Below are 26,904 nucleotides of genomic sequence, written 5' to 3'. Positions count from 1 at the left end.
AACCCAGTGGCCCGGGGACCCTCGTCGCGTCAGGCCCACGTCCTGCCTTTTTAAACAGATTCCAACATTGAAAAGCCATTCAAAACGTTCAGACTCCAAACCTCTCTTGGAAAAGCAAAGGGTCCGGACCTGACTGGTGTCCCCCAGTGAGCTCCCGTGGACGCCTTTGGCCACACCTGCACAGAGCGCCCGCGTGCCCGTGTGTTCTGAGCCCTCAGCGGTGCTTCTGCTTCTCTGAACTCTCGAGGGGAGCACTCTAATTGCATCCACGTGAGAGGCAGGGCTGAAGGAACAGGCCCAGAGAGGCCGACCCGGCCCGGTGTCCGCTCCCAGGCCGCCCTCCTGGCCACTGGGCCTGCCACTGGAGGTGTGGGCCCGTGGTGGCCGGTGGAGAGGGGGGCCGGACAGCCGCTTGACAGGCCTCCTCCCCGATGCAGGGAGCCTCTGCCCCTCTGTCCGGGGATGGGTGTCTTTTCCACGGGCTGGTGCCAGGTGACCGCAGGAAGGTGCCCGGGAAGCTGTGTGTTTCTGCGTGTGTGTGTGTATCCCAGAGCGTCCCTCGTCCCTCACGCGAGGCCTTTGGGTTTTGCAGGCGTTTCCTGAACAGAAGTTCTGAAGTCGACTCGGCCTCGGAGCGCTGCCCCTCGGCAGAAGGCACAGCCTCTGACCCCGTGACCCTGCGTCGGAGGATGCTGGCCGCGGCCGCCGAACGGAGGCTCCAGAAGCAGCAGACGTCCTAGCGCTTCCTCGCCGTCCACCGCTGCCGCCTCCGAGCAGCGCGCCGCCACAGAGGCCCGACCCTGCTTCTGCCGCCGCCGGAGGAGGGGTCGGCTGCGCTGCCGCTGTATAAAGCATGTGGTCTTAATAGTGTTTGGACAGCTGACAAACTTAATCCTTTTTTGTAATACTTTCTATGTGACATTTCTCTTCCCATTAGAAACACTGCACATTTTAACTCTAGGCATGATCTCTTCTGGCATCGACGGGACTTCTTAGGGGGCGGGGCAGCCGAGTGGAAGAGGGCAGCCAGGAAACCCTGAAGCAGGCTGCTCCGACTACTGGGTTACTGCTGCTTGTGGAGGTCACAGCAGACGCTGGTGTCTTTAGCCCCAAGTCTGGCAGGAAGGTGAGGGGGGGCCAGGATTCATAAAAAGCCACGCGGAGATGTGCAGCGTGAGCCCGACTCCACCGCCGGGTGGTTTCTGTCGTCAAGCTGCTGTTCTCGCTTGGGCGGCATTCAGAACGCTACGGAGGCCAGACGAGCAGGGCCAGAGCCCTGGGTTGGTGGGGGCATCTCGGAAAAGTGACTCCTGATTTGCTATGTAGAGCAGAGGAGGGGAAAGCCTGGGGCTGCGGAGTGTGAGGAGGTGACCTGTTGTGTCCCAGGACATCGGGGACTGACTGCCGAGCTCCAGTCTGAAGTTGGCTTTGTTTCCGTGACCACTGGTGCTCCTGGGGCTCACGAGTACCTCTGAGAGTCTATCCCCCCCTCTGTGTTCCAGACCTGGGGAAGGCCAGCCCCGAAAGGACTGAGCAGCAAAGCTTTGGTTTATGGTTCTAGTTCCTTGGTCAAGTCAGTTAGGCAATGCCAGGGGCTGTGGGTTTGGTCCTTTATAGAAAAGGAGAGCCTTACAAACTGAGCAAGTCACTGTTAGAGGGCTTTCTTGAAGAAATAAGAGATCTTTTTTATCTTTCTTCCCCAGAGCCCTTCATTTTCATGACTTTGCTCCTGTTGGTTTAATTAAACATAGAAAGGTAAGATGCTGAATCCATCTGCCTCGGAGCGGACCCAGGTCCTGAACCTGTTCAAATTCTTCCCACATTTAACTTTCAGGATTTGAAACACGCAATCATAGGCTACATAGTTCAGTTTTATGTTCTGTTGGATTACTTTTTTTTTTTTTTTTTTTAATGTTTGAAAGCATAGTTTTATGGTAGTCCTTCGGGGAAGAATCCAGTATTATCTAAAATGATTGGCAAAGTTAAATGTATTTTACATAACTGAACATTTTCGGAATGTTGAAACGTAATTGAAGAGAACAATGGGTAAATGTTTAGGCCGAGATAATTTATTTGAATAAATCTTTCAAAAGCCTTACCTTGAAATGCTGTTAGTAAATTTCTGTGATTTTTAAAAAAAATGGTTTTGTTTTGCTGAGAGCATAGCTATTTGTTTTTATTGTAAAACAATAATAATAATAAAAAGCAAACTCTTCTAGTGTGCTGTGTGTGGCTGGACGCTAAGGCAGTTTTCATCAGAGGTGCCAAAGTTAGACCCCACTTTGATTCTCTGTGTACCGTTTTTGGAGAGTTTTTCCCATCCTTACACCTTGCAGGTGGCACACATTAACGATGACCCTAATTCCACGTGTTCTTAGTTGGAGACGTGTGGAAGGAGAGAATGGTTGAGACACGGTAGAGGGTCCTAGGACCTTGGAATATAGCAACATGACCGTGATCAAGGCGGAGACCTGCCTTCCATAGCTTAAAATGACCCAAGAAGAGCAGTCCTAAATTCACCCATAGGTTTTGCAATTGGACAGCAAAGGATCCTGGGCCCCATACGGTCTCTCGGTTTTTGTCGCTTCTTGGGGGCATCTGGGACAGATGCTAAGGGCGGTGGCGGGAGCCAGGCCAGGGTCTTGTTACATTGGGTGGGGTCCCGTCCCCAGCCCATTATATCTTCCGTGTCCTGGCTGTCCCCGGGCTCAGGGTGCCTGCCCTGTGCTCAGAGCCACCCTCGTTGGGAGCTGAGGGCAGGCTGCTGGTTCAGGCTTGTCGGCTGAGAACAAGGCGCCTGACCGGGCGGTGTGGTGAGTGCTGGTTGCCCTTGCCCTCTGCCCTCTTCTGTCCTCTCTGGGCTCTTTTGCAAGTGGTCTGTGTTGCTCCCTCCATTGTCCTGCGGGCCTTGTTTTGTTGACATCTTAGCTTCTCCTCAGTAGCCCCCCGCTCCCGAAGTTGGAGGCTTGTCCAAACCACAGAACAGTGGTCCTTGTGAATGTCTTGTGCGACTATAAATCCGAGGTGTCCAGGTGGCTGCTTGGACCTAATTTCCCTCCCACCGGAGCGGTATAGACAATGTGTGCTCTCTTATCTTTAGCCAGCAGATGTCCCCTCGGGGGTGGAAAGCAAGCCGAGCGCTGAAGTGGGGAGCCAGGCCCTGCTGCCGAGCTTGTCCAGGAGTAACCGCCCGCCTGCGTGGAAGGCCCTTCATCACCTGGAAGCCTCTGTCTCTCATCTCATCGCCCCTGCTCCTGTTAGGTTAGAAGTGGTTCCAACCCGACTGCACATTAGAAGCACTCCTGGAGCTTCTAGAAGCCGTGATGCAGGAGTTCTGCCTCCATGTTCCTTGTTCTAATTGAATTGGTCTTTCCCTGCACTCTTTGCCCCCGAATGCTTCCTGACTTCCATTTTAAGGGAGATAAGGCAAAGATACCTGTTGGTTTTACCTACAAAACTCACTCGAAAGTTAGGAAAGAACACTAGAAGATGGCTCGTTTTTAGGGGAAATTCAGGTAGAGAGAGTCCTGGTGCCCTTTGACTTCCGTCTCTGTCCTGGTTTGCCCCCTCGACCGGTGTCCTGTCAGGTTTGTGGCCACGATGGCAACCTTGCCGTGACGGAAGATGGTGGTGGGCAGCCCCCTGCGGATAGGTCGGGGGTGAGGGTTGCGGGTGGATAAAGCACTGGAAGGGAGGCTCGGCCCCGGCGGAGGAAGGCCTAGGGTGCCCGATCGGTTCTTGCACACAGCCTCTTGTGATTCCAGGCTGTCTGCAACAGACCTCTCCTGCCACCCCCACTAAATCTGAAACACCCTTTGGGGTGCCAGCAAGAGCGCCTCCCTGGCTGGCAACTGCCATTTGTTGGTGCGTGGAGAGGAGTCCGACGAGCTGACCTCTTCCCGGCCCTCCCGTCTCCCTGGATGGCTGTGGCACCACCGACTGCTTGGCTGACAAGCGATCCTTGTGTGGACACCACACAGGGACTCTGCTGGGCTGTGTCCCCTCTAGGTCCCAGCCTCGAGCACTTGGCTGGTTATTCCAGCAAAAACCTGGTAAGCTTAGGGGAGAGGTGGTGGGGCCTGCAGCCTGGAGGAGAGGAGAATCAGGCTCCTGGTGCCAGGCTGTGCGGACCTCAGGTGCCCTGTGCGATTCGCCTGTGGTGGGTGCCCCGTATCCGGGCACAGGAAGGGAGATTTTTAAAGATGTCCGAGTGGATGGGTGTGGCCCCTTGGGTGCAGAAGACCCAGGCAACTTGGCCTCATTCTTAGGACCACCCATTCCCCCCCTGTTGCAGAACCACTGGTTCAGAAGAAACAAGTTCCTGTCTTAGCGGGAGGTTTGGGATTACCTGCCATTCCATTTGTTTCCCCCACCATTTATTTCCCATTTTAGCCCTCAATTCCACCCTCCTCCCGAACCAGCTAGGTGAGGAGGAGCCGGGGCCAGGAGGAAGAGGGCATCCACAGGTGGACATGGCCGATCGCTGGGCCCTCCTTGCTCCCAGGTGGCTGTGCTCAGCTGGCTCCCCTTGGTGGCCGCACTGAGGGGGGAGGTGGATATGGAGAAGGTCTGGGTTTTGGGGGGGGGGGGGGGGGGGGGGGGGGGGGGGGAGAAGGTCCTTATCTGGTACCTACAGCCCTACCCGCCAGCCTCCCCAGTGTCTGTGGCCCAGTCAAACCCTTCCTTCCCCTCCTGTCAGAATGAAGCCCGAGGGTGAGAGACTCAGAATACAGACAAACATTCTCTTTATTGAGCTACACATGAATTTTCCATTAGTCAGAGAAGTAGACTGGCAGTGTGTAAGATATCACAGAAACCTCACCGATTGGGAATAGAAAGGCTTAGAAAGACCCGTGGGCTTTTTTTTTTTTTCTTTTTTCCTTTTTTTTCAAGTTTTTTTTTTTTTCCATATTTTTGATTTTTTTGTGTGTTTTGTCTTTTCACCTCCTCTTTATCTGAAATGGCCGTGACTGGTCTTCTTCAGCAAATAGTAAGTCTTAAAAGTGACACCGTGAAGAGGTTTGGGGTTTGGATACTAGTCAAAGTAGAAATGACATAGGACTGATCATGAAAACTGGCTTTCGTGTAAACACTACATTCCACCTGTTTTTAAAATTTTTTTTTTGTTTTTTCCATCTCATGGTATTTAAAAATTTTTTTTGTTTGTTTTTGTTCTTTTTATCTGCAGCACAAACATCCCCACATGAGAAGGAGCGGACACAGGTCACTGAAACAAAGGAAAAGGCGGAGAGGGGCGCACACACAGTCTCTGAGAGACTGAGAAGCAAAAGTGTCAGAGGAAAAAAAAAATCCACAACCCCGTTTCCCAGACTATGAGAGCTGAGCCGGTATGTGATACATCGTGCTCTTTGGGACACAAATAAAAACAAAAATGGAAACAATAACGAAAAATCATAAAGGGAATCTGTAGAAAGGAGGTTGTGGGAAAATTGTTGTCTGTAAGGGCTCTATTTATATATGTTTGTTCGGTACTCTTTGGCAGCTACTGGCCAGTCAGAGCTGTGCTTTTCCTATGCAAACCTGGAGGGAGCAGGTGGTGGGCAGGGCATGGGGGTGGGGGGCACCCTGGGAAGCGCCACCTGAACACACTCCCCTGGGACCCAAGCCCCCAGGAGGGGTGGCTCTGCGGGTGCACTGGGGGCCCCTCTATGCTGGGGATAGAGGTGGCAGGCAGGGGTGGGGGGGGGGCGCGGTGCGGGTGCAGATGTGTATGCTGCTTTATTTCCAAAAAAAGAAAAGAAAAGAAAAAAAAGACAAATATGGATGAAATGGTGAGTTTTCCTTTTTCCTTTTTTTTTTTTAAGCTACAAAGCACATGAGAAATGTTCTTTTCTTTTTTCCTTTCAAATTCTAAATGTAAAGACTCAACTAAAACCAGATTCTACAGCATTCTACAGAAATACACAGCCGTCAGTCACTCTGGGGTCGTAGGTTGGACAGGGGCTTGATACAGAAAGGCTGTGTCTTACAAAGGCCAAAAGGTCATGCTACCAGGAGATCAACGTCAACAGCAAAGAGTCCGTGAAGCAGTCTGTAGAGAGAGAGATAAGGGGGTCCAGTCTGACCATTTTCTTTGATTTCAAAAACCAACCAACCAACCAAAACAAAAACAAAAACAAAAACCCTAGAATGTTTTTTAATAATGTTGGGGTAGGGCAAGACAGGGCCACATTGCAGCAGGGATTAAGAACCCCAAGGAAGCCCAGCCCAGGCCCAGGCCCCCTGGGAGGCCTTACCCCGCAGGCCTCTGACTCAGGTCAGGCCTCCATATCGGGCCGTCCGTCCCCTGCTCCCTACGAGGAGAGCCCTTCTCAAGGGGGCTGGCTTCAACTCTGCAGGCAAATTTCAGCCATGGTTTCAGTGTCCCCTCCCCTCAGCTGCTTCTAGAAAGCAGGCCAAGTCTCCCATTCTCCGACTCTCTCGCCTTGTTAACATGAATAAAGAAAACTCAGGAGACAGTGGGTTGGTCGGAGCAATGATTCTTCTAAATTCTTGAGATTAACAACAACCGCCACCCAAAAGAGAAGCATCCTTAGTTTTTCTGTTGTTGGGAGTATAGGGTAGGGAGATGCCTAGGGCGTTGGCCATTTTTTGAAGGGCTTTGGAATTTGCCCAGGAGCAGGACAGAACTGAGAACGCAGCCTCAGCGGGTGGAAGCAGAAAAGCCAGACTAATGGCAGGCCTTTCTCTGCCCGCCCCCTGCTCACAGAAATGGGTCTCAGAGTGAAATCACGTGGCCGTTCTGGAAAGGGATGGACCCCCATCACGACGTGTGTGTGAGAGCGTGTGCACGCTTTAACGTGCCTGTTCACGTGCTGTCCCAGAAAACCCCTGATGGTCTATGGGATGGTGGTCAGTTCTGTCCGAAGCTCGCTCTAATACAAACTAAAAAGAATTTTTAATATATATCTGTATATATATAAGGTCTTGTTATACCTTTTTAAAGTTTATTTACCAACTTGCATTTGTTAGTGGGGTGTGTGTGTGTGTGTGTGTGTACGCGCAAGCTTTTCTGAGTGCCGGAATCATTACCAAATAGGTTGCTATACAGGACAAGAGGTCAGTACAAGCCGCAGCCCCGGAGGTTGTTGGCAATGATGATGTCGGTGACAGCGTCGAATACCACCTGGATATTATTCGTGTCTGTGGCACAAGTCATGTGACAATAAATTTCTTTGTTGGGTGAGCGGTTTTTGCTTTCAAATTGTGCTTGGATGTAGGCGGCCGCGTCCTCATAGGTGTTGGGGCCTGCAACAAGACAGAACAGGGCAGGGGCCCCGGTGAGTGCCGCGGTGGTGCAGGCTGGGATCACAGGCAGAGAAGTGGGTCACGGGTTGTCCAGGAAGCGGGACGAGACGGGGTCCTTACCCCAAGGCGTGGCCGCATTTTACATTAAAGACCACGTCAGCTTAGCGTTCGCCTGGCTCTTGCCCTATTCAGGCCGTTTACTCTGTTTTCACACTGGATCTACCCAGGAGCCCTGTGGAGGCGAGGGCCACAGGTCACCTCTTTTGCTTTCTGGATGAGCACACCGAGGCTGGGGCCCTGGGGCTGACAGTCACAACACTCACCCGTGATCTAAACCAGTCCCGCTACTTCTGGCAAACAAGACAGTGAAGTCTGATAGAAGAGCTCCCTGAAGGGTGGTGACCCAGGGCTCCCGGGGTCCTGGCCGTGCCTCCTTCCTCCAGGGCTTTCTCTCCCGAGAGGCGTCCTGGCGGGGCTGGGATGTGGGAACAGTGGTATCCCCTGGGTGGGAAGTTTAAGGGGGCTTGCGGTGCGTAACTGGGCCTCGCTGCCCTCCACAGTCCCTTGGCCATCCCCTTGATCCTGGCTGGGGCCCGGCAGGGATTTCTGTGGGTAACGTAAGGACAGTTGTCCATCCAGCTACAACCCAAACCTTTGTGGCTCCACCCTGTAGACAACTTTGAATTATCACAAAACGTGGAACTGCCTAAAACCCGTTTCAGGAAGATGCCCCACTTTCATCAGTGCAGCCAGGATCTAGCCAGCATGGAAATGATCTGATCTTATTTTGAGGGTGTGGGATGAGAGACCCTCCCCTCCCACCTTGGTCTGCCCTGCCCCATTCTCCAGCTGGGGGGTGTGCGCCGCAGGGGCGGACCGGGGCTTGGGGGTCCTGTGGCCAGATTAGCAAATAGGAGGGGTCAGAGGTAAGGGGCTGGGGATGTCTGGGACGGGGGGGTCAGGGCAGAGGCCGCTCTTCAACCCCACTATTGGCAGGGCACCAAAGGCAAAAGGCGCGGCTGTAGCAAAGACATCAAGTTAGTGAACACAGCACCAGGGTGGACCCCATCAGCACCGATGGAGGTGAGAACCCCCAAGGGGCCCCGTCCAGATGGTGGGGATGCCCAGCTGTGGCTTCGTAGCATCTGCTGAGATGGCACCTCGCACAGTCCGGCCGTCCCTTCGAGCCTGCCTCGGACACGCGGCCCCCACCAGCCCCCCCGCCTTCCGGCTTGTGTTACGTCCCACAGGCCTTGGCAGTTCATGGCACCGCTGCATCAGTGACCATTTGTCATCCATCATGGTGGTGTGTGAACTCAAACTGGATTCTCTGGAGGCCCTGGAGAACTCAGATGTTTCTGGATTCCAGAGGCTGACTTTCTCTGGGGGCACCGAGAGCCCCGTGCTCCGCAGCACCAAGACCGACCACTCTTCAGACCGTGTCCCAGGTTGGGGTCCCACAGGGCGGGCCCCTGGGGACGAGGGAGGGCCTTAGGGTTGTGCCTGCCCCCGAGAAGGTGGCACTGGCCCGAGAAGGCCTGCTGGGGCTTGTGGCTACCGAGCCCCTCTCCGGTCACCACAACTTTCTAAAGACCCGAATCGGTCCCGACGGACCTTAAGCTGAGGCTGCGAGAGACTGGCCAGACTGGCCACAGGCAGGGCCCCCCTCGGCCCGGGCCCTTCCGGTTCGTCCCATGCCCGCCCCCCAGACTCCCTCTAGCCTCCGCGACCGCTTCCCCCTCTCTTGGTTTTCATCCTCTGAGTAACACTACTGACAGTGGCAAGTGGGCTTGGCGCCCAGCTCCGCTCCATCTATCCGCATGGCCGCCCTCGGCGCTAGGCGTTCTTGTTACCCGCTGTGGTGCCCAGATGAAAGGCGGGGCACCGGTGGTCAACCTGCCCACAGCTGCGGGCGGTCTGGCCCCAGGAGCTGCTGGGGACTCAGCCTGCACCCCGCCTACGGGGGACTGCGCTGCAGACGTCTGTCAGACGGAGCCCGCACCCCTTCCTTCCCCAGGCACCCTGGGCTGGGCCCCTGCAGGTTCCCAAGCGGTGTGGGGTATCGGTGAGGAGACGGGCTGTGCTCCGAACAAGCTGATGGGCCCTCCTCCCCACGCAAGAGTGAGCTGACTCTTCCTCACAGTAGAGATGGATGGAGGGGCCGGCATTCATCTCTTCTGGAATCTGGCTGGGTTCGGGGACCCGGATAGCCCTGGGAGCCGAGTCGATGCCCTTATCTCTCTCCAGGGTCATCAGTTGGTGCGTTCCTGGCTGAGCCAACTTGTGACACATCCTCCTCTGTCGCCACCCCAGGGGCCCCTGGAAGCTTCCCAGTCCCCGGAGAGATGGTATGCCATCAGCACCGATCCGGCCTTTAGCAGCGGCCCAGAGCTCGGCGAGAGACAGCCGGACACCTCCCCACCCCTTCAGAAAGAGCTTCTTCGTGGGGATCTGTGATGCCTCCTCCTGGGAGCCTGAAGAGAGGGAAGGTGCGTTCCCCAGAGAAGGCGGAAGAAGGCAGGCAGGGATGGAGGCGGCTTGCAGAGAGCTGGAGTGCTTTGATTTGGGGAAAGGGCCAGGGGCGTAGGAAGAGGGGGACGGCAGCTATGGGGGAGGGGACGGAGAGGGGGACGGGTGTGGTGGGCGAGGGGTGGAAGGACCTGGCTGGGCACAGTGCACCCAAGCAGGTAGGGGCTGAAAAGCAGCCCGGGCCCCCTCCCAGACCACGAGTTCACCCTTTCTAATTCATGGCAAGGTGCTGTGTGGTCCAGTAGCCTCCCAGCGCAGGGGCAAGGGGAGGCCACAGGTGAGACTGGGGAAGGCAGGAGAGCTTTCCTAGAGGGTGAGCACAAGACGTAAGGGGAAGCCTGTGGTCCTGTCCTGCCTCCTGACTCCTGTCAAGTCGCTCTCGAGTCACTTGATGGCAACACAAATGGGTCAGGTGGGTCCATTTCCCACCATGCCCAGGGCTGTGTCCCGGGAAAAGCCAAACAGGCCCCCACCCTGCTGGGTTTCTCTGCACCCCTGCCCGACTGGGGCAGAGGTGCCCGCGTGCCAGGGCCGGCGGGGGCTGGCCAGGCAGCCTGTCCCCGAGCCCACGGGGCAGCCGGGCTCTGGATCGTGGCTCTGGAAGAGCCCAGGTCCCTGGTGGAGGCGGGACCTCCCCGACACCCACCTGTGTATTCAGGAAAGCAGATGGTCAAAGGTGACTTCTTGATCTTCTCACCAAAGAGATCTTTCTTGTTGAGGAAGAGAATGATGGAGGTATCGATGAAGAACTTGTTGTTACAGATGGAGTCGAAGAGCATGAGAGACTCGTGCATGCGGTTCTGTAGCCCCAGCGGGGGGAAAGAGAGCCAGACAGACAGTGGGAGGGACAGACATGGAGACAGGGAAAGAGAAGAAGAGAGTTAGGTTTGAGAGAGAAGAACAGGGCTGCCCAGCAGCTCAGGTGGGGCTCCTGTGCCCCCACGGCTCCTCCGAAGGCGACAGTAGTCCCGTGACCCGTCACAGCACAGGGCTGCCCAGTTCGGCGTTCAGGGCACCCGACACCATCATTTCGGGGCTGATGGCAGAGCCCGGGCTGGGAACAGCCGTGGCTCCCCGGGTGGGGCCGAGGACAGGGCGACATGGACTGTCCCCATCGCACGGTCCCCCGCCACGGAAGGGTCTGCCTGCGTGGGTGGGAGTGTGTTGGTCGGGGGAGGCGGTGCTGGACTGGGGCCCGAGAGCAGGGCTTCGGCACTTCCCGTCCAGGTGTTTCCTCTGGGGCCCAATCTGTGGGTGGAGACGGTGACTCTCCACCCCTCCTGTGGATGGAGGGGAGGTCATGCCAGGCTCCTGCCAGGATCCTCGGGGGCCACCTCTCTGGGGAGATGCTCCTGCCCGGGCTGCTTCCTGGGAGGCTTCTGGGGGACCGCACTTCCTCTGGCCAGGGCAAACTCAGCCATGTCTGACCCTGCAAGCAGTTTGAAGCAATGCAGACACAAAGGACTGCCTTGCACACAGAAGTCCATTTAGCAAGCGAGTGACCACCGTGGGCACTCCAATTAAAGCAGAACCTGAGGGGGAATAGCCTTTTGCCCCGGGCAAGCACTGACTTGTGCTGCTCAGGACCGGGCACACAGACTTGGGTCATGTTTCTTGGGAATGCAGGGGAGCACGTCTCTCTGTGAGCAAAGCCATTTCTGCGCGGGAAGGTGGTTCCTCCGTGAAACGTACCTTCCCAAGGAAAGGGACAGTCACTCCTTTTCCCCTCGGACCCTGTCCCAGCCCTGGAAACTTATCCATCCCACACTCAGCTCCATGGGTAACTCCAGGCTACACTGTCCCTCTGTCGTAAGACTGAAACAGGTCATTGCGGAGAGGTGGTGTGGGCATCACTGGGCATTATTCCGTGGGGGAGGAACCCATCCCCGGGGCCTTGCAAGCAGTAAGAGCTGAGTGAGCTTCTGGCTCATTCGCCATGGCCACCTTCCTCTATCAGAGCACAAGGCAGTGAGGAAGACGGCGGAGTGGCCACCACTGCTCCCCGGGCCCCACTCTGCCAGAACCCAGCCCAGCACATCACCTGCCTCGTGTTATTTAGCCTCATCAAGCATGAGGGGACATTGAGACGTGACAGAGCTGGGGCCCGGAAGAGCAGAGACGTGTACCCGGCTCTGGGCCAGATCCAGAGCTTACGAAACGCAATGGTTCGTCCGGCTAGTATGAGCAGTCTACGGCCTTTAGAGGAATAGACAGGAAGAGGGCCACGACCAGCTCTGTGCGCCTCCGGCCGCTCTCCCATGACCGCGTTATTACACCGATGACCTGTGAGAGTCCCAGCCCCAAACCCTGTGCCGACGGCTAAGGCCAGTCGCTGGAACAAGTTCTCCGCTGCCCCTCGGGAGCCTGCAGCCGACTGGCATGGTTGTACTACCCACTCTGGGAGCCGCAGTGAACGGCCTTGTCCTTCTCTTTGCTGGACCAGTAAACAGCTATGACCTTGTTAGCCTCCTGGCCCCAACCAGCACATTCCATTCTCAGCACCCCCAAAGTTGGCCTGTCACGTGCACCGTTGCACTCGGGGGTGCTGGCGCCACGGGGCCTGTTCAGAGGAGGACGGGCGGAGGTCGCGTGAACGGAAGCTCCCTGCTGAGGGCTGGGAACACTCAGGCCCGATGTGTCACCTTTGAGGGCAGAGTAGGGACGCTCCACGACCCAAGGACTCAATAGGAAAATGCCTCCCACCACACAGAGCTGCCTGGTCCCACAGCTGCTCAACCAAGAGCCACAAGCCCGCAGCCAAAGGCCAGTCCCCAGGCCCATTGCACAACAGACCGTCCCGAGCATTGCTTTGGTCTTCAGACAGCGGAGGATGTGATGGGGACGTATGCTGGAGGACTCCCAGGACCAGAAGGGATTCCCAGGGTGAACTGAACCAAGGAGGGACTGCGTCCGTTTAGCACACGGGCCCCCGAGCTTAGGTTCGCAGAAGTGCAGGCCAGCCGCTTGGGCCCCACAGCTCCACGAGCCTGAGGCTCAGCCCTTCCGCAGCCTCTGCCCAGGGCTGCAGAGTGTGTGCGTATACGCCTGCTCTGCCCAGCAGCACCGACTGGATTTGCCTCTGCTGGGCTGCTACGGGGCGGTAGGAACAGCCAGCTCAAGTCCTGCTCTCTGCGAGCTCACAGTCTAGTTGAGGGGACAGGGCACACGCACTGAAAAGGTCTGTGGTCTGGAGAGGCGCTGCGCACAGTCGGACCCGGTTTTGCGGGGAGGGTCTCGCAGTGAGTCTTGGAAGAGGGCTGATCCAGGAGACTCAGGGAGAGCAGTGGGGAGGGGAGGCGCCGGCACTGAGCCCCCCTCCCCACGCACACGCCCGACTGCCATCCCTCTGCACGCTGACCGGAACCCCGCACCGAGCCAGGAGCCCTGCCTGTCCTCCCCAGCTTCCCTGGAGAAAACAGATGCTGCAGTACACGCAAAGTGGAGACAGCACCGCTGGGGGTAAGAGAAAGAAGCCAGAGGTCACAGCCAGGCAACAGCCACCCACTCCTGTCCGCGGTCACCTTCCCGTCTCCCCCCACCAGCCACCAGCAGCCACAGGAAAGCCCTGTCCGCCCAGCTGCTGCGTCCCCCAGGGCAGCGGTGTGGCCGGCACCAAGCACACTGGGACGGGAAGGTGGGCTCATGACAATCCCAAGAGGTCGGCGGGGTCAGGCCGGATGCCCGGAAACCTTCTGGCCTCCAGTCGAGTGTGCCCCCTCTGCCGTGCGGCCCACAGTCCTGGCCCTGGGATCGGGCCTGTGCAGGGCACGAGGACATGTGTCATGTGGGTGCACCTGGGGGAAGCTCCTTGGGCCCTGACACAACACACCACACTTGCACTAGAAAAAGCTGGCACTTTTTATTAACGGCAGGTGACTAATAAATACATTACGGTAGCCAATAAATTATTACAATGACTAGAGATTTATTAAACCAACAAGTCACTCTTCTTACAAAATTACAGTTAATACGGGGTGGGCAGCGCTGGCAGGGATGGGAGGGGGGACCGCTGTACGCAGAGGGACAGCAGCACCCGGACTCACCCCTGCCTGGGTAGGGGCGGGTGGGGAGGAGGCAGGAGATGAGCAGGAGTGAGTGAGTCCAGGTTGGGGGTGGGGGGCGGCAAGAAGGGAGGCGGGGGCAGGAAAAACTTGCAGAATCAACCCTTGGGGGATGACTGTACACGCCCTCGCTCTCAGTGGGGGCCCTGCCTTGCGGGGCTCATGCTGGCGGGAGGGAAGGCTGGCTGGAGGGGTCCTGGGCTGCCCTGCTGCTGTTCCGCGTGGGGAGGTCCCCCGCCGCTGCTGCCCGCCCTGGGGGAGACTCACCGATGCCCAGCGCAGTCACGGAGGGCCTGGGTGTCCTGGTTCCCACAGCGGGGTGGGGAGCCGGGCTGGGGGAGAGGTGGCTCTGCTTGGGCTCAGCCACCGCGCCTGGGTAGTCGGCGCACACGGCTGTGGGCCCTCAGGCTCAGCTGGGGACGGACGGGAGAGGAAGGGCCAGGGCACGTGGCATCTAAGGCCTCCGTGGAAGATGGCCATGGAACCCAGACTGTCACGGCTGATGGCGAGAGACGCAGAGCCGTGCTTTCTCCTCTGGTCAGGGGAGGGGGTCGGGGAGGGTGGAGCCCACGCCCTCCTCAGGCCAGAGACCACAGGCTCAACTGAGCCCCGGCCTGGGCCTCAGGCCCGGCTCCCTCCAGGGAGGCTGGAGAGCCCTGGGGAACCACAGTTCTCAGCGGGAAGGCCCAGACTGGGCTTTTGTGAGGGCAATCGGTGCAGGGCACAGAACTTGCCCACAGGCATCTAAATGGCAGGCACACTTTTCATGGGTTTGGCAAAGGCGTCCCTCCTAGAAATCCCGTTTCCCCTCAGCCTGCTAAATTAGAGCCATTCATAGAGTTTAAGGCATGGTCCTTTGGGGACACGCACGAAGCCACCATGGATGAGAGACACCACCCCGCCCCCCAATGCCTGGTCTCTCACTCACAACATCGTCCCCTTACATCCATACCCACGACGGAGCCAGAACTCATCTGTCACCCTCAGTCATCCCTCCCCATACTGGAGCCACCAGTAACGACGTGGATGGGAGACGCAGTGGACAAGGAGGGAACTTTGTCCCAGATGCCCTCTCCGTGTGGGCTTCCGTTAGCCGAGGACTCCACCGCAGGCTAGGGTGGGACGGCGAGAGCACTGCGGGCAGCCTGGGGCACAGAAGGACAGGAAGGCCCCAGGCAACCTGCCCCTCCAGCCTCCTGGTGCCACAGGGGAGGGTGGGGGCAGCTGGCCGATGGAGAACCCTGGGCCCAGAGGGCCAGTGACTTCCACCTCCAGGGCAATGGCCTTAGAGGTGGGGTTGTCCAAGCATGCCTCCTCTTGGTGGCTGCTTTTGAGTCTGGGGTCACGGGGCAGAGTTAGGGGCGCAGCAGATCACTTCCAGGGTGGGGTGATGCCGGGAAAGACCTGCTACGTCTTTACTGTTGGACAAAATGGCCTCACTGGCCTTGGCTGCTCACAGTAGGACACGGAGACTGTTGGTTCCAGGGGCCTGTCCTCTGCCACGACCCAGCACCTGGTGCAAAGTCCAGCACGCAACAAGGCAAGCAAAGCTGAAGTGGGCTTGGGCTGGTGGGGGGGTTGGTCCCTGCAGCCTGGCTACCCGGTGACTTCCCACAAGGACGGGGGCAGCAGTAAGTGCGCCGGACGAGGGGTGTGGCTTCCCAGTGGCGCGCATCCCTGCAGGCATTTGGCACTAGGGAGGATGCCCTGGGTTTCCTGCGCACCACCCAGAGCTCTGTGCCTACCGGAACCAAGAAGCCCAGAGCTGTTGGCACAGGGCTCTTCCTGGCTCTGGGGCAGCCCAGGGGCTGTAGTGGGAGTCCAGGAACAGAGCCCAGAGTGAGGCCGAGAGCACAGAGGGCTCGAGGAAGGGGTCAGAGGCCTCTTAAGGGGCAGCCCTCTCCCCTACCATGGGCACATCTGACTCCTAGGACCGACTGCCAAACAAGCACACAGGGCTTGCCTAGGGTGTTGGCGTGAGCCCGCTGGAGGCTCCTGGGTGTAAGGGAGAGGTATGTTGATTGCCCGAGGCCAGCCACGGCCTGGGTCACCAAAAGAAGTCACCCCACCCCTTTCTGCTCAGGAATCTCTGCAGCAAAGCCCCTCCAGGGTGTTCTAGGACTCTCTCTCCAGAGAAGTGGGGCGGGGGGTGGGGGAGGTGGGTATGTGTCTGAGCCAGTCTGGGCCCCTCAGGATGGTGGCCCCATCTGTCTTTCCTCCTCTGCCCCTGAGGGCTGGCAGGACACCCACAGCTCTGGACAAACTCTGTTTTCTTCACCGAGACGGAAGGAAGCTGCGCTATTGGCTGCAGGGGCCACATCAACACCTCCCCGGGGCCTCCTCAACCTCAGAACACGGTGCCTGAGGGCCCCCCCCGCCTGGCCTTGCTGGTTTGAGCCGGATTCACTGTGAATCTGAGAAGGGAGAGCACGACTGACTACTCACATTCTGGAGCAGTTGCCAGAGACCCAGGTGATGGGAGAAAGTGAACGGGTCATCCTTGAGCCCGCAAGCACTGGGGGTGAGGCCCCATCCCGGTCGACCCCAGAGCTACTTCCCCTCAGCCTCCCCTCCCCTGCCGCCTCCCACCTCCTCCTAGACTTCCTTCCAGGCGCGGGACTCAACTCCTCTGACCATCAACCACGTGCCTTTGCAAGAAGTCAGTCTCAGAAGCATTTCCAGACCTACGAGGAGTCAGGGATGGGGGTTCCCCAGAAGGCAATGGGAACCTCCAAAGTGTGCAAGGAGGGATGATGGTCCAGAGAAGAAGGGGCTCGTGACAGAGGGCCGAGATCCAGGCACAAGGAGGAGGGAGGCACTCGCCGTGGCCTGAGCCCTGGGACCCACACGTGGTTGGGCTGGTCCCACCCTGGCTTTTGGTGACGCAGCCGCACTCGACCAGAAAAGACCCCAGGAGAGGCTGAGCAGTGGCTCCCGCGGCCCCCACCCCAGCCAGCACCCTGGCCCAGAGCCACCCCCACACAGGAGGAGACCCTGGGACTTTGAGTATGAGTCACCAAGTGCAGTGCATGCCCATTCTGGGCCAAATGGTGGCCTTGGCCCCCACACCCCTCTCCCCAGGACAGAACTCTCAGAGATAAAGCGGAGGCCAGTGGTGCGGGCACTCGGCACCCCGGCCCAGGCCCTGTGTTACCACGCCTTCTGATGTCCGGGGGAGGGGCGGCTGACGGAGGGTGTTTCCTCCTCCTTCCTCAGTGCCAGTGGCTGGCGCTTCTTTGTCAAGTGCAGAGAGCGGTCTGAGAGGCGACGGAGCTCTGGTCCTAGGGGTGGGGTGGGGTGGCAGTCCAGGCAGGGAGGCGGGCAGCTGGTCGGTGAGGCTGGGGCTCAGTAGAGGCCACAGCCCCGCAGGTTTTTGGCGATGATGACGTCCGTCACGGCGTCAAAGACAAACTGGATGTTGTTGGTGTCAGTGGCACAGGTGACGTGGGTGTAGATCTCCTTGTGGGCTGACTTGTTCTTGCTCTCATACTGGGCCTGGATGTAAGCCACGGCCTCTGTGAAGGCACTGGGGCCTGCAGGAGAGACCAGGTGCGGAGCTGGTGAGTCGAGGCCGCCACCAGGGTGTCCATCAGACCCAGGGCCAGGACCTCCCACTGACAACCCTGAGGGGAAAACCTGACTGGGGGAGGGCAGCCTGACGGCTCAGCTAAGTCAACAGGGGGCCACGCAAGCAAGTCAGTGGTCCACGTCCAGTTTGAAATGAAGCAAAAAGACCAGATCTCACTGTGCCTTGCTCCTATTAAGGGTGAGTCATGTTTCGTGACACTCCTGTTTTCCTTTTAAATCTGTCCCCACTGACTCCTGATGCAAATGTTCTTTCTTACCGTGGGTCCTGCTCAGAGAAGGTGGGCCCCTGGCTGATGCACAGCCTGCAGACAGGTCCTCCCCATGTCACCTCCTTTGGCCACTGCTGGACGTCGGTGAGCCACCTGGGCCTCCTCCCTCCTTCTTCTCAGCCCTCCCCTTTGTCACAGTCACCACCTGGGATTCACAAGTGCCTGGCTCTGCCACCTTCCTGGGGAGTGCCACACTGCTCTTCCCAGGTGAGCCTGGGAGAAGCACCTGCTGTCTGGGGAGAAGCGGAACAGGACTCCCCGCTTTGCACTGAGGCCCCCACAGGCTGCAGGAGTCTGGGCCCAGGCAGAGTAGGGGCCCACGGCCGACTAAGGGCAGCCGGGCAGTGGGGCTGGATCTTGGAGCCACAGTGCTAGGCTAGGGTGGCTGCTGTATGGACTGGAAGCCTGGGACCTGGAAGGGGGTCCCAGCCCCTCAGGCACATGAGCACACGGGCCTGGCCTTGAGGGTCTACCAGAGCACAGCTCCTTTTGCGATCTGGGCTACAGGTGAGGGAGAGCGTCCTTGGGACTTACACATAGGCACTCAGACGTCCTCAGCCCCCAACCAGCCTTGGGGATGGACCCATCCTGCCTGCTTCCGCTGTACCACAAGCCACAGCCCAGGTCACCTAGGGCAGGATCCACAGACCAATTTAGGGCTAAGAGAAGGCTGACTGGTGGGCATGAGGGCCTTGTCCATCTTTGGGTGCATGCCACTGGGGGCCTGGCCTCGAGGAAGTGGGGGACGGTGCTGCTAGCCTGGCTCCATCATGACCCCCACATCTACTCTCAGGGAGGTGGGGGCTTAGCCTGGGGGCTCCCCTGACAGGCCTGCCTTGTTGGGACTCTGCCCTCACCCTGTGCTTTCCAGGCCCGGGGGTGGTCAGGCTGGGAATGCCCACTTCTCCACCCACTCACCCGTCTGCTCAGGCCCTGGCCATCTGGAAGAGCCAGTGGGCACTTGGGCCGTTCTGGCCGCCTCTGCTGGGGCCCTGGTCAGGCTGCTTTCCCTGGCTGCTCGTACATCCCAGTTAGGTGAACCACGGCAACATTAGCAGAGGTGGCTCTGATGTCCTCAGCCCCTCTGCCAGGAGGCCAGGGTCTCTGCTGCTTGCAGACCTCCGTCATAGCCAACGGATCATTCCCGTCTTCTAACTGCCCCTGTGGGAGGTGCTCTTATGGCGCTCGTTAGTTATCATCACAACTGTGACAGTAATAGCGAATGTTTAGTGAGCACTTACTATGTGCCAGCTGCCATGCTAAGCTCCCCATGCTCATTAGCTCACTTTGTCCGCACGGCAAGTCCTGAGGGAGGGCTGCATAATCACAGTGATTATCCCCGTCTCACAGACGTTCGAGCTCCCAGAAGTTACCTAACCTGCTATGAGTGGCGGAGCCCGGTGTGAGCCTCGGGCTGCCTGACTGGAAGCCCCGGCTTTCAACCCCCTCATCATCCTGCTGTTGTCGCCTCACTGATAACCTGTGTTTACAGGTGACGAAGCTGCGGCTCCAAGAGGCAGCAGAGCCAGGACTGTAGCCCTGCTTCCTCCGACCAGGAGGCCCCGGCGGGCTGCCCGGCCCACCTCACTACGGCACATTCCGGGGGCCTGGAGGCCCGTCTTCTGTTTTGGGTTGGGTTCTTCCTCCCAGGGTCTGGGGCATCCTCAGAGCACGGGAGAGGTGGACTGGACTTGGCGGGGGTGGGAGGCGCCGCCCCCTCCGGCATTAGCGTGGCCAGAAGCCCGCTGTGTTGTCCTTGCTGTCCCTGCGGGGCAGGGGGGCTCTACCTGTGTATTCAGGGAAGCAGATGGTTAGCGGGGACTTCTTGATCTTCTCTTCAAATATGTCCTTCTTGTTAAGAAACAAGATGATGGACGTGTCTGTGAACCATTTGTTGTTACAGATGCTGTCGAAAAGCTTCAGGGACTCGTGCATGCGGTTCTGCAACAGAGCGGAGAGGCAAGTGAGGGCTGGCGGTGCCCGGGGCCCTGACTCACCGCGGCCACCGACACAGCGGAACAAGCAAAGGAAAGGCCCACCAGCGTGGCTGAACGTACCACCGAGGGACAGAGACAGGGGGACCCACAGGACAAACGGGACACGGTCCCTACTTCATTCCACACGCAGACAGGCTGGGGCAGAGCAGGGCGGGCAGGATGGAGAATGCTGCCCCCCCACCCCCGGAGGAGGTCTGCCCTGGAGGGGGCAGAGAAGGCCCCGCAGGGTCTCCGGCTTGCGGACAGGACATGCACCATGCACGCAGGGACAGCACTGCCATCCAACACGTCTACACGGAACCAGGGGCCATGCAGACTTCTCTACTGGGATCCCATTCGGTTTCACCCGCGGGGGTGGGAGGGTGCACGCATTCCGTTGGGAAACATTAACCGAGGACTGAGAGATCCTCGAATTAATCCAGAGTTGGAAGCAGCCACCAGGGGGACAGCGTCTAGGGGGTGATCTTGCTGTGGCCTTGGTGCGGTTGGGGGATCGGGTTGGTTGGCTGGGCCGTGGCTGGGCCAGGGGCGGCTCTGGGGGAGCTCGTTGTTGGGGCTGGTTTCTCAGTAGAGCGGCCAGAAGAACCCCAAGAAGAAACCCAGCAAAACAGATTAAAACAGAAAGGAAGATAAAAACCCAGCGGAACACAGGAGAGAAAGAGAGAAAAATGGAAATATTGGTTCAACCAGTCCCGGGGCCAGGAGGTCAAGGCCAGCCCATCCAGAGGCCCCTGCGCAGGCTGGCCTAGGCCACGGTGCCCGCCACAGTGCCCGAGGACTGGAGATGGAAGGCGAGGGTGGGCAGGGAGGGCATTCACAGCAAAGTCACCCAGCGGCGCCCTGACAACCTGGTGCTTTCAACTCTTAGCTGATGATTTCGCTTGGAGGGAGGCGCTTCATACCTGCCCAACTTGGAGGGTCTCTCAGAATCTGCTCATGGTTTTGGCCTTGGTTTGGCAAGTTAAGGCCCTGCAGGCAGTGGTGACGGTGGTGACAGTGAAGAAATGGCGGCAGGCTGAGGCCCAAGGCCGCTGGAGCCACAGGCCTGAGGTAGGAGGCCAGGATGTAACCCTCGGGGTGCTGGGGTGTAGTGGACAGGGAGGCCCGCTGGCAGGTGGGCAGCCTCCAGCCCCCCGGCTCCTGGCCAGCCTCTAGGAGCCACCTCCAGACACCTGTCCTGACAGTCCCAACTTCTGCCCCAGGCCGGGGGGTGGGGGGGGCGGGGACGCGCAGGCTGACCCCAGAGGAAGTCTGAGGACCAAGGACTGGCCAGCAGGGCCTAGCTTTTGCCTCCCGGGGGCCGAGCGTCCGTGTCCTCCAGCTTGTCCTTCGGCCACACGCTTGGCCAGAGTCCCAACAACGGTCATCTACCGCGCGCAGAGTCCTGAGTGCGGGTGTCGTTCTGGCTCCGTGTGCGGTGGGTGTCACGGCTGCCCACCAGGCTGCTCTGCCACCACGGCCACTTTACGAAGGAGGAAGTGGAGAGGCGGCTCGCACTCGCCCAGTGGCAGAGGCGGGGCCAGGCCCCGGGCCACGCCCGTCTGGCTCCTCTGCTGCCCGATGCTGCCGAGTCCCGGACGCACAGACTTTTGCTTAGCTCTAGAGCAACGGTAGGTAGGTATCGTTCTTGCTGCCCCTACGGCAACGAGCCGCCTGGTGAGCTGTTGTCATGTTGAGAAGCCCGTTCCTGCAGGGGCTGCTGCTCTGCCCAGGAGGTAGGGGCAGCCTGCTTTGGGGAGGAAAGGGCCCCAGCGAAGGCCCGTTCCTGGCCTTGGTTTCCCCATGGTCCTGGGCCTCGGTGCTTATGAAGAAGGGCAGGGGAAATGGGGCAGGAGGAGAGAGGAGGGAGGGTGGGAGAGGGACAGTAAAGGCAAGAAGGGAAGGAAGGCGCAGGCGCCTATGGGGAGAGCTCCCCAGGGGGTGCGCTCCACTCGGTAGCAGGGCCGGACCAGGTGGGCAGACGGGGAGGGTACCGAGCACAGTGCCCACGGCTGCCCGGCCCCTCGTTCACTGGCAGCCCAGGGGCCAAGGAGCTTGGGGCCCTGTAGCTGTCGGACCCTCTGCTTCTGCCTGACGCTCCAGAGGCCAATGAGAGTCCGGCCCTGTGGCTGTCGAGCCCGGGACTCGGGTTTAAGCTGCGGGCAGCCCTGAGAGGGCAGGCCGCAGGAGAGAGGGGCCCCTCTGCCCCCCCCCCCCCCCCCCCAGCTCTCTGCTTTCTTTGAAACCCGTGGCTGGGTTAGCATCAGGTTCACTGTGCAGCCCTGCTTCTTACTCCCGGGTATTGGAGGGAGGAAGGACAAGGCGAGTGGAGCCCCGACCACGTGGGTGGCCTGGCAGCTCCAAAAGCACAGAGTTGGCCGGCGGAACAGCAAGAGATGTGCAAGGACCGTCCCCTGCGCAGGGACTCACTGTGGGGCCGGCCACGAACCGACCCCAGGCTGTGGGGTGGCCAGCGAGTCCGGGTCCAAGCAAAGCCCAGGGTGTGCGTCCACCCCACCCCCAGCTCCAGTGATCTGAGGGGCCACAGCCCGCCGAAGCCCCTGAGAACGACAGCGTTACCAGAAAAAGCTCACAGCCGAGGCCCCAGGAGCCTTGCCCCTGGACGAGCCAGGGCTTCGGGGGCTTTGCCAAAGCCCAACTCAGGGGCGCAGCTGGCCCTGAGCAAGGAAGGACGAGGTGGACACGCCGGCACGCGGATCACCCACCCACCCCGCCGACGGCTCCAGCCCCAGTCTGCCGAAAGCCTCACTGCTGTGCCCGTCCCTCCCCACCGCCCACAGCCCACCGGATCTGCGTCGCCGCGCCGTGTGGGGCCAGCAGGCCAGGACTGAGGAGGAAACAGACCCAGAGAGGAGACAAACTCGCTCAAGGCTCTACCATAATGACAAACGGCCTCAAACTCTCAGCGCCGACTTTGAGAGGCTCGGGGCTCCGGGTCTGTGCGCGCCGGCCGCAGCAGGAGCTGGCTCATGCCGAGGGAGCGACCCCACAGCCAGGACCCCGTGACCCCCGCGAGGTGCTGCGGGCTGGTGTCCGGGGGCCCTGCGGGTGCATCACGACAACACCCGGCTTCCCTTGCGGGCTCTGCAGACGGGCCCGCTGCTTGGTGGACAGTCCCAGGGACAATACAACCACCAAGCTCAATGCTGCTCTGCCAGAAACGGTTCCAAGTATTTCACGCGCGCTCTCATTCTCTCGCCAACGGCCCCCAACGTAGGTACTGTCGTTAACCCACTTTGACAGATAATAGTAACCGAGATGGGGCGGGGGGCGGGGGTGCAGCCTGAATTGGGCAGCGAACCAGGAGCAGGCCCAGATCAGGCAGCACCCGTCTCCGTCTCCAGGTGAGGGCCTCCTTTTGAAGCCAGCCTGGTGTCCTCCGAGGCCCCAGACTGAGGGTGACGCACGGGTGACACAGGCGGGGACCGGGGCTGGCGTCCTCCAGCGGAGGGGCGCTGACCACCGTGCCGCATGCCCTGCCCTCCCCCTGCCAGCCCCGCATCTCTCTTGGCAGCGGCCCGGCCAGCGCGTGGGGCAGGCTGTCGGGGCAAAGAGCAGCTATTTCTGTCGTACCTATGCTCTTGCTCGACTGCAACCTTGATTTCTTTTAGGATTTGCTTAATTTTGTTCTGACCTGACGGCCTCTGTGACTCTGCCGTGTTCACTGAAGAGGCACTAAGTGCCTGAGTCCCAGAGGCTGCAGAGATGTTGGTCATCAATCTGCACGCGGCCCCTGAGCTGGGGCGGGCTGCGGCCGCCCCTCCTGCGCTGGCGTCACGGGGCGTCTGCCCGGCCGCACAGTCGGGAGAGGGAGCGGCGGGCCCTGCCCCAGTGCCCCTGGGGCTCACCCCGCGGCAGAGTGCGACTGGGCCCCTCGGTGCCTCCACAGGCCGGGCGGGCCCGGGGCCACTCACCGTGGTCTCGTCTTCATGGAGCACCTGGTCATAGCCGCTGAGCGCGACACAGAAGATAATGGCTGTGACGTCCTCGAAGCAGTGGATCCACTTCTTGCGTTCAGATCGCTGGCCCCCGACGTCGAATAGCCTGGTGGGGAGACAGGGAAGCTGTCTGGGAGTGGTGGGCGGTGGGGCCCAGGCAGGTGTGCGGAGGCCTGGTCAAGCCCCGAGCCTGCCGAGAAACCCCACTTCAGGTGCTGACGGGCAGACCGTGGCCGTCGGTCCCGTGCCTGGGCTGTGCTCACATGCTGGGACTCAAGCGCCTGCCCTCGCACCTCGAGAACTGTACCGAGGGCTACGCCTCAGCCGCCCCCAGTAAAGGTCTCTGCGGGGCCCTCCTCTCAGGGCAACGTGCACATCCTGTTCCTGGCCTTCCGAGTGTGTCTGCTCACGTCTGTGGTCTGGGCACACTCCAAACCAGCCTGGGGGGAGTCGGGCAGGGGGGGGACTGTCACCTGTTTTGTGGAGGGAAAGGAAGGCCACAAGGGGTTAAGTGCCCGCGGCCCCGGCGAGAGCTGGCACGGTAGGGCCGGGGTCTGACCCGGATGTGTCCACGGACACGGCCTCATCTCTGCTCTGTGCCACCCCTCCCTGGCAGATGGCTGCCTGCCGCTCCCCCTCTTGGCTTCTCCCTCTGCTCCACCGACACCCAGAAACCACATCTGGAAGGTAGGTGGGGGCAAGACAGGGACTTCCAGGCCTCAGTGCATGGAGGTGACCCCAGGTGGGGACACGACTCTCCGGGAGGGCCCAAGAAGTCCAGCCTCATGCCTCAGGCCTCTGTTCTGAGGTGCTCTGGGCTCCTGGACTTGAGTTGTGTTTTGTGCTTGGGGACAGCCTTGCTCTCAGGCCTCGGTGTCCCCCACATGTACTCGGAGACAGTGGGTCAGCTGATCTATGAGCGCCTTCTAGCTCTGAGGTAATCTGGGTCATCGGGTCTCATAGATTTTCTTACACTTACCCGTCATTCCCTCCCACTCCTCACAGGGAGGCCTTTGAGGGGCTACCCCCTCCTCAGAAGTCACCCAGGCACAAGACTACCGCCCTTTGTCTACTCAAATCCTCTGTTCCTTGGAGACTCACTCTAGAACGCTGCCTCTTCCAGGAAGCCTCCCTGTTCATCCTAGGCCCCGAACTTGGTAGAAAACAGACACACAGGTCCCTTCTCATATCTACTGTCTGTCCCAACTGCAAAGCCCCCCGAGGCGGGGCGATAACTGGGTGTTCCAGACAAGACAAGGCGGAGAGGCTGGTGGCTCCCATCTGTCCCGGTGTCCTCGCCAGGGTTCGGGAGCCTCCCCGGGCCTCACCTGAAGTGGAGGTTCTTGAATGTGAAGTGGGTTTCCACGATGCCAGTGGTTTTGACCCTGGTTCGGAGGATATCCTGCTCGGTGGGCTGGTAGTCGGCGGCCCCGATCCGATCCAGGCTGTCCAGGTAGCTGGGGATGGCAACACACAGGGGCCCTGGAACAAGCCAGCCCGGCCCTGGCCAGCGCCCCCTGGGGGCCAACCATGGAAGCGATGGCGCCCCCCCCCCCCCCCCCCCACTCCAGGGGCCGGTGTTGGGGGCAGAGAGTGGGAGGTGCCCACGGAGGAGGGGAAGCTTACTTAAGTCCTGGCCTCACATTCTCAAAGAGCCTCTCACTGAGTCAAGGGCTGTGTGTGTAGTTCCAGATGCATTTAGAGAAGCTCAAACTTTTTCTTTTTTCTTTTTTTTTTAAATTTTTTTTAACGTTTATTTATTTTTGAGACAGAGACAGACAGAGCATGAACAGGGGAGGGGCAGAGAGAGAGGGAGACACAGAATCTGAAACAGGCTCCAGGTTCTGAGCTGTCAGCACAGAGCCCGACGCGGGGCTAGAACTCACGGACCGTGAGATCATGACCTGAGCCGAAGTTGGACGATTAACCGACCGAGCCACCCAGGCGCCCCTAGAGAAGCTCAAACTCTTACACGAGACCGTTTGTAGTGCTGTTTTGTCATGTCTTCCTCTTAAAATAATAGTGGCCAATAGTTACGTTCGACTCTTTACATTGTGATCGGGTTTCATCCTTAGTTTTCCTGAGTTCAATGTACCACTTTATCGATTAGAAAACCAACGGTCAACAAAGCCAAGTACCTTGCCCAGCCGTGCGCCCGGGCTCGAAGGCAGACATCTAGAGCCGGGTCCACCTCTTAACAGTACTCTAGAGTGCTTCCGGAAGGCCCTCTGGGCATCCGCCCACCTTTCCAGCCTTGCTCAGAGTCTACCGGGGCATCTGCCGCACCTTCCCATTGGTGCCCTTGGAAGGGAGGCTCAGAGGTCACACAGCTGGGCAGGGTGCTGGGCCTTGCGGGCCGCGTCTTTGGCATCGGGGCTCTCTTTTCTATCACCACTCGCTCTGGAGACAGACCAGGCCTTTGCATTTTACCCGCCCACGAGCACCCAGAAGGGCTTTGGGGGTCTGTATGGGTCAGGCCTGAACCCAAAGTTGGGGTGGGAGCTGGAAAACCAGGAATGAGGGAGGTGAGCCAGGCCTGAAGGCCATTCAGTGACCCACAAGGCTGGCTGGGCCATCCACCCCTTGTGCTGGGGGAGAAGCACACACAGCCCACAGGGGAGGAGCCCCGAGGGTCCAAGCCACAGGACGACGTGGCATCCCGGGTTGCCAGTGGAAGGGGCTGTGCTTCATTAGCACCAGCCCTGGGACACGTGGGGACCAGCTCCTTGGCTTGAGGACGTTCATGGGGTTGCAGGGTGGGGCGGCTTCACCAATGAGGGTTTCTACTGGTAAACCAATAATCCAGGCCTGCCTCAAATCCTTGTGAGGATTTTCCCTAAGGAAATAAAACCGAATGCTGGGTTCCTAGGCAGAGAAGGCATAAGCTTGAAGTCACGCTGCAAAAAGGAGACACTGCTAGGCTTTGAGCCCGGGTGTGCCTGACCCCAGATACTGTGCTCTTAAACAGGCCTCCAGGCCTCCTCTCCTCTGTGGACGGAGGGGAGCAGCGGCCGCAGAGCAGACCTGGAGGCTCTGGCTGCCTCATCGTATCCTCGCCGGGCCCATGGGGGCGTCTGGGCTCTGGGCTCAGCCTGGAGGAGCTCGTCCCAGCTTCCCAATCCTCTGGGCATGGCCCTTCCCCCACTCCCCTGGCCTCTGCTCAGGAGCCATGCTGGTTTTGAAATGACCCTCGTTCTGTTGTCTCCAGCTGGACACCAGGGCTGCGAGCCTCTAGTCTTGGCCCCCCCCCCCC

The 26,904-nt window shown here is 59.4% G+C and overlaps 3 protein-coding genes across 6 annotated transcripts in view; 1 reads left to right on the top strand and 2 right to left on the bottom strand.

The window, feature by feature from the left end:
* The window catches only part of AMFR (autocrine motility factor receptor), a 43,979-nt gene extending 41,758 nt beyond the window's left edge, over nucleotides 1-2,221 (top strand). For 2 of the 3 annotated variants that reach the window (XM_049622037.1, XM_049622039.1), the window contains exon 14: nucleotides 593-2,221. In XM_049622037.1, coding sequence (XP_049477994.1) covers nucleotides 593-740 — 148 coding nt within the window. In that variant the 3' untranslated portion in view covers nucleotides 741-2,221. Of the gene's footprint in view, nucleotides 1-58; nucleotides 566-592 lie in introns of those variants that run through there. The other variant, XM_049622038.1, reaches the window with a different exon arrangement.
* A 2,380-nt stretch (nucleotides 2,222-4,601) lies between these two features.
* On the bottom strand, nucleotides 4,602-11,228 carry LOC125915954 (guanine nucleotide-binding protein G(o) subunit alpha). Its single transcript, XM_049622047.1, has 3 exons — nucleotides 10,445-11,228; nucleotides 7,054-7,269; nucleotides 4,602-6,052 (listed from the first exon to the last, which is right to left on the bottom strand). Exons 1-2 carry the CDS (start codon nucleotides 10,590-10,592, stop codon nucleotides 7,082-7,084), a joined length of 336 nt encoding a protein of 111 aa, XP_049478004.1. The 5' UTR covers nucleotides 10,593-11,228; the 3' UTR covers nucleotides 4,602-6,052; nucleotides 7,054-7,081.
* Nucleotides 11,229-14,482: 3,254 nt separating this feature from the next.
* Nucleotides 14,483-26,904, bottom strand: part of LOC125915952 (guanine nucleotide-binding protein G(o) subunit alpha-like) — a 77,060-nt gene continuing 64,638 nt past the window's right edge. Inside the window, exons 3-6 of one of the 2 annotated variants that reach the window (XM_049622045.1) lie at nucleotides 24,980-25,108; nucleotides 23,628-23,757; nucleotides 19,504-19,657; nucleotides 14,483-17,392 (exon numbers count right to left, since the gene is read on the bottom strand). In XM_049622045.1, coding sequence (XP_049478002.1) covers nucleotides 17,205-17,392; nucleotides 19,504-19,657; nucleotides 23,628-23,757; nucleotides 24,980-25,108 — 601 coding nt within the window. In that variant the 3' untranslated portion in view covers nucleotides 14,483-17,204. Of the gene's footprint in view, nucleotides 17,393-19,503; nucleotides 19,658-23,026; nucleotides 23,758-24,979; nucleotides 25,109-26,904 lie in introns of those variants that run through there. The other variant, XM_049622044.1, reaches the window with a different exon arrangement.

Source organism: Panthera uncia, assembly GCF_023721935.1.
Source record: "Panthera uncia isolate 11264 chromosome E2 unlocalized genomic scaffold, Puncia_PCG_1.0 HiC_scaffold_19, whole genome shotgun sequence".
Taxonomy (NCBI): Eukaryota; Metazoa; Chordata; class Mammalia; order Carnivora; family Felidae; genus Panthera; species Panthera uncia.
Note: the sequence above shows the minus strand (reverse complement) of the source record. Positions and strands in the feature narration are given on the sequence as shown.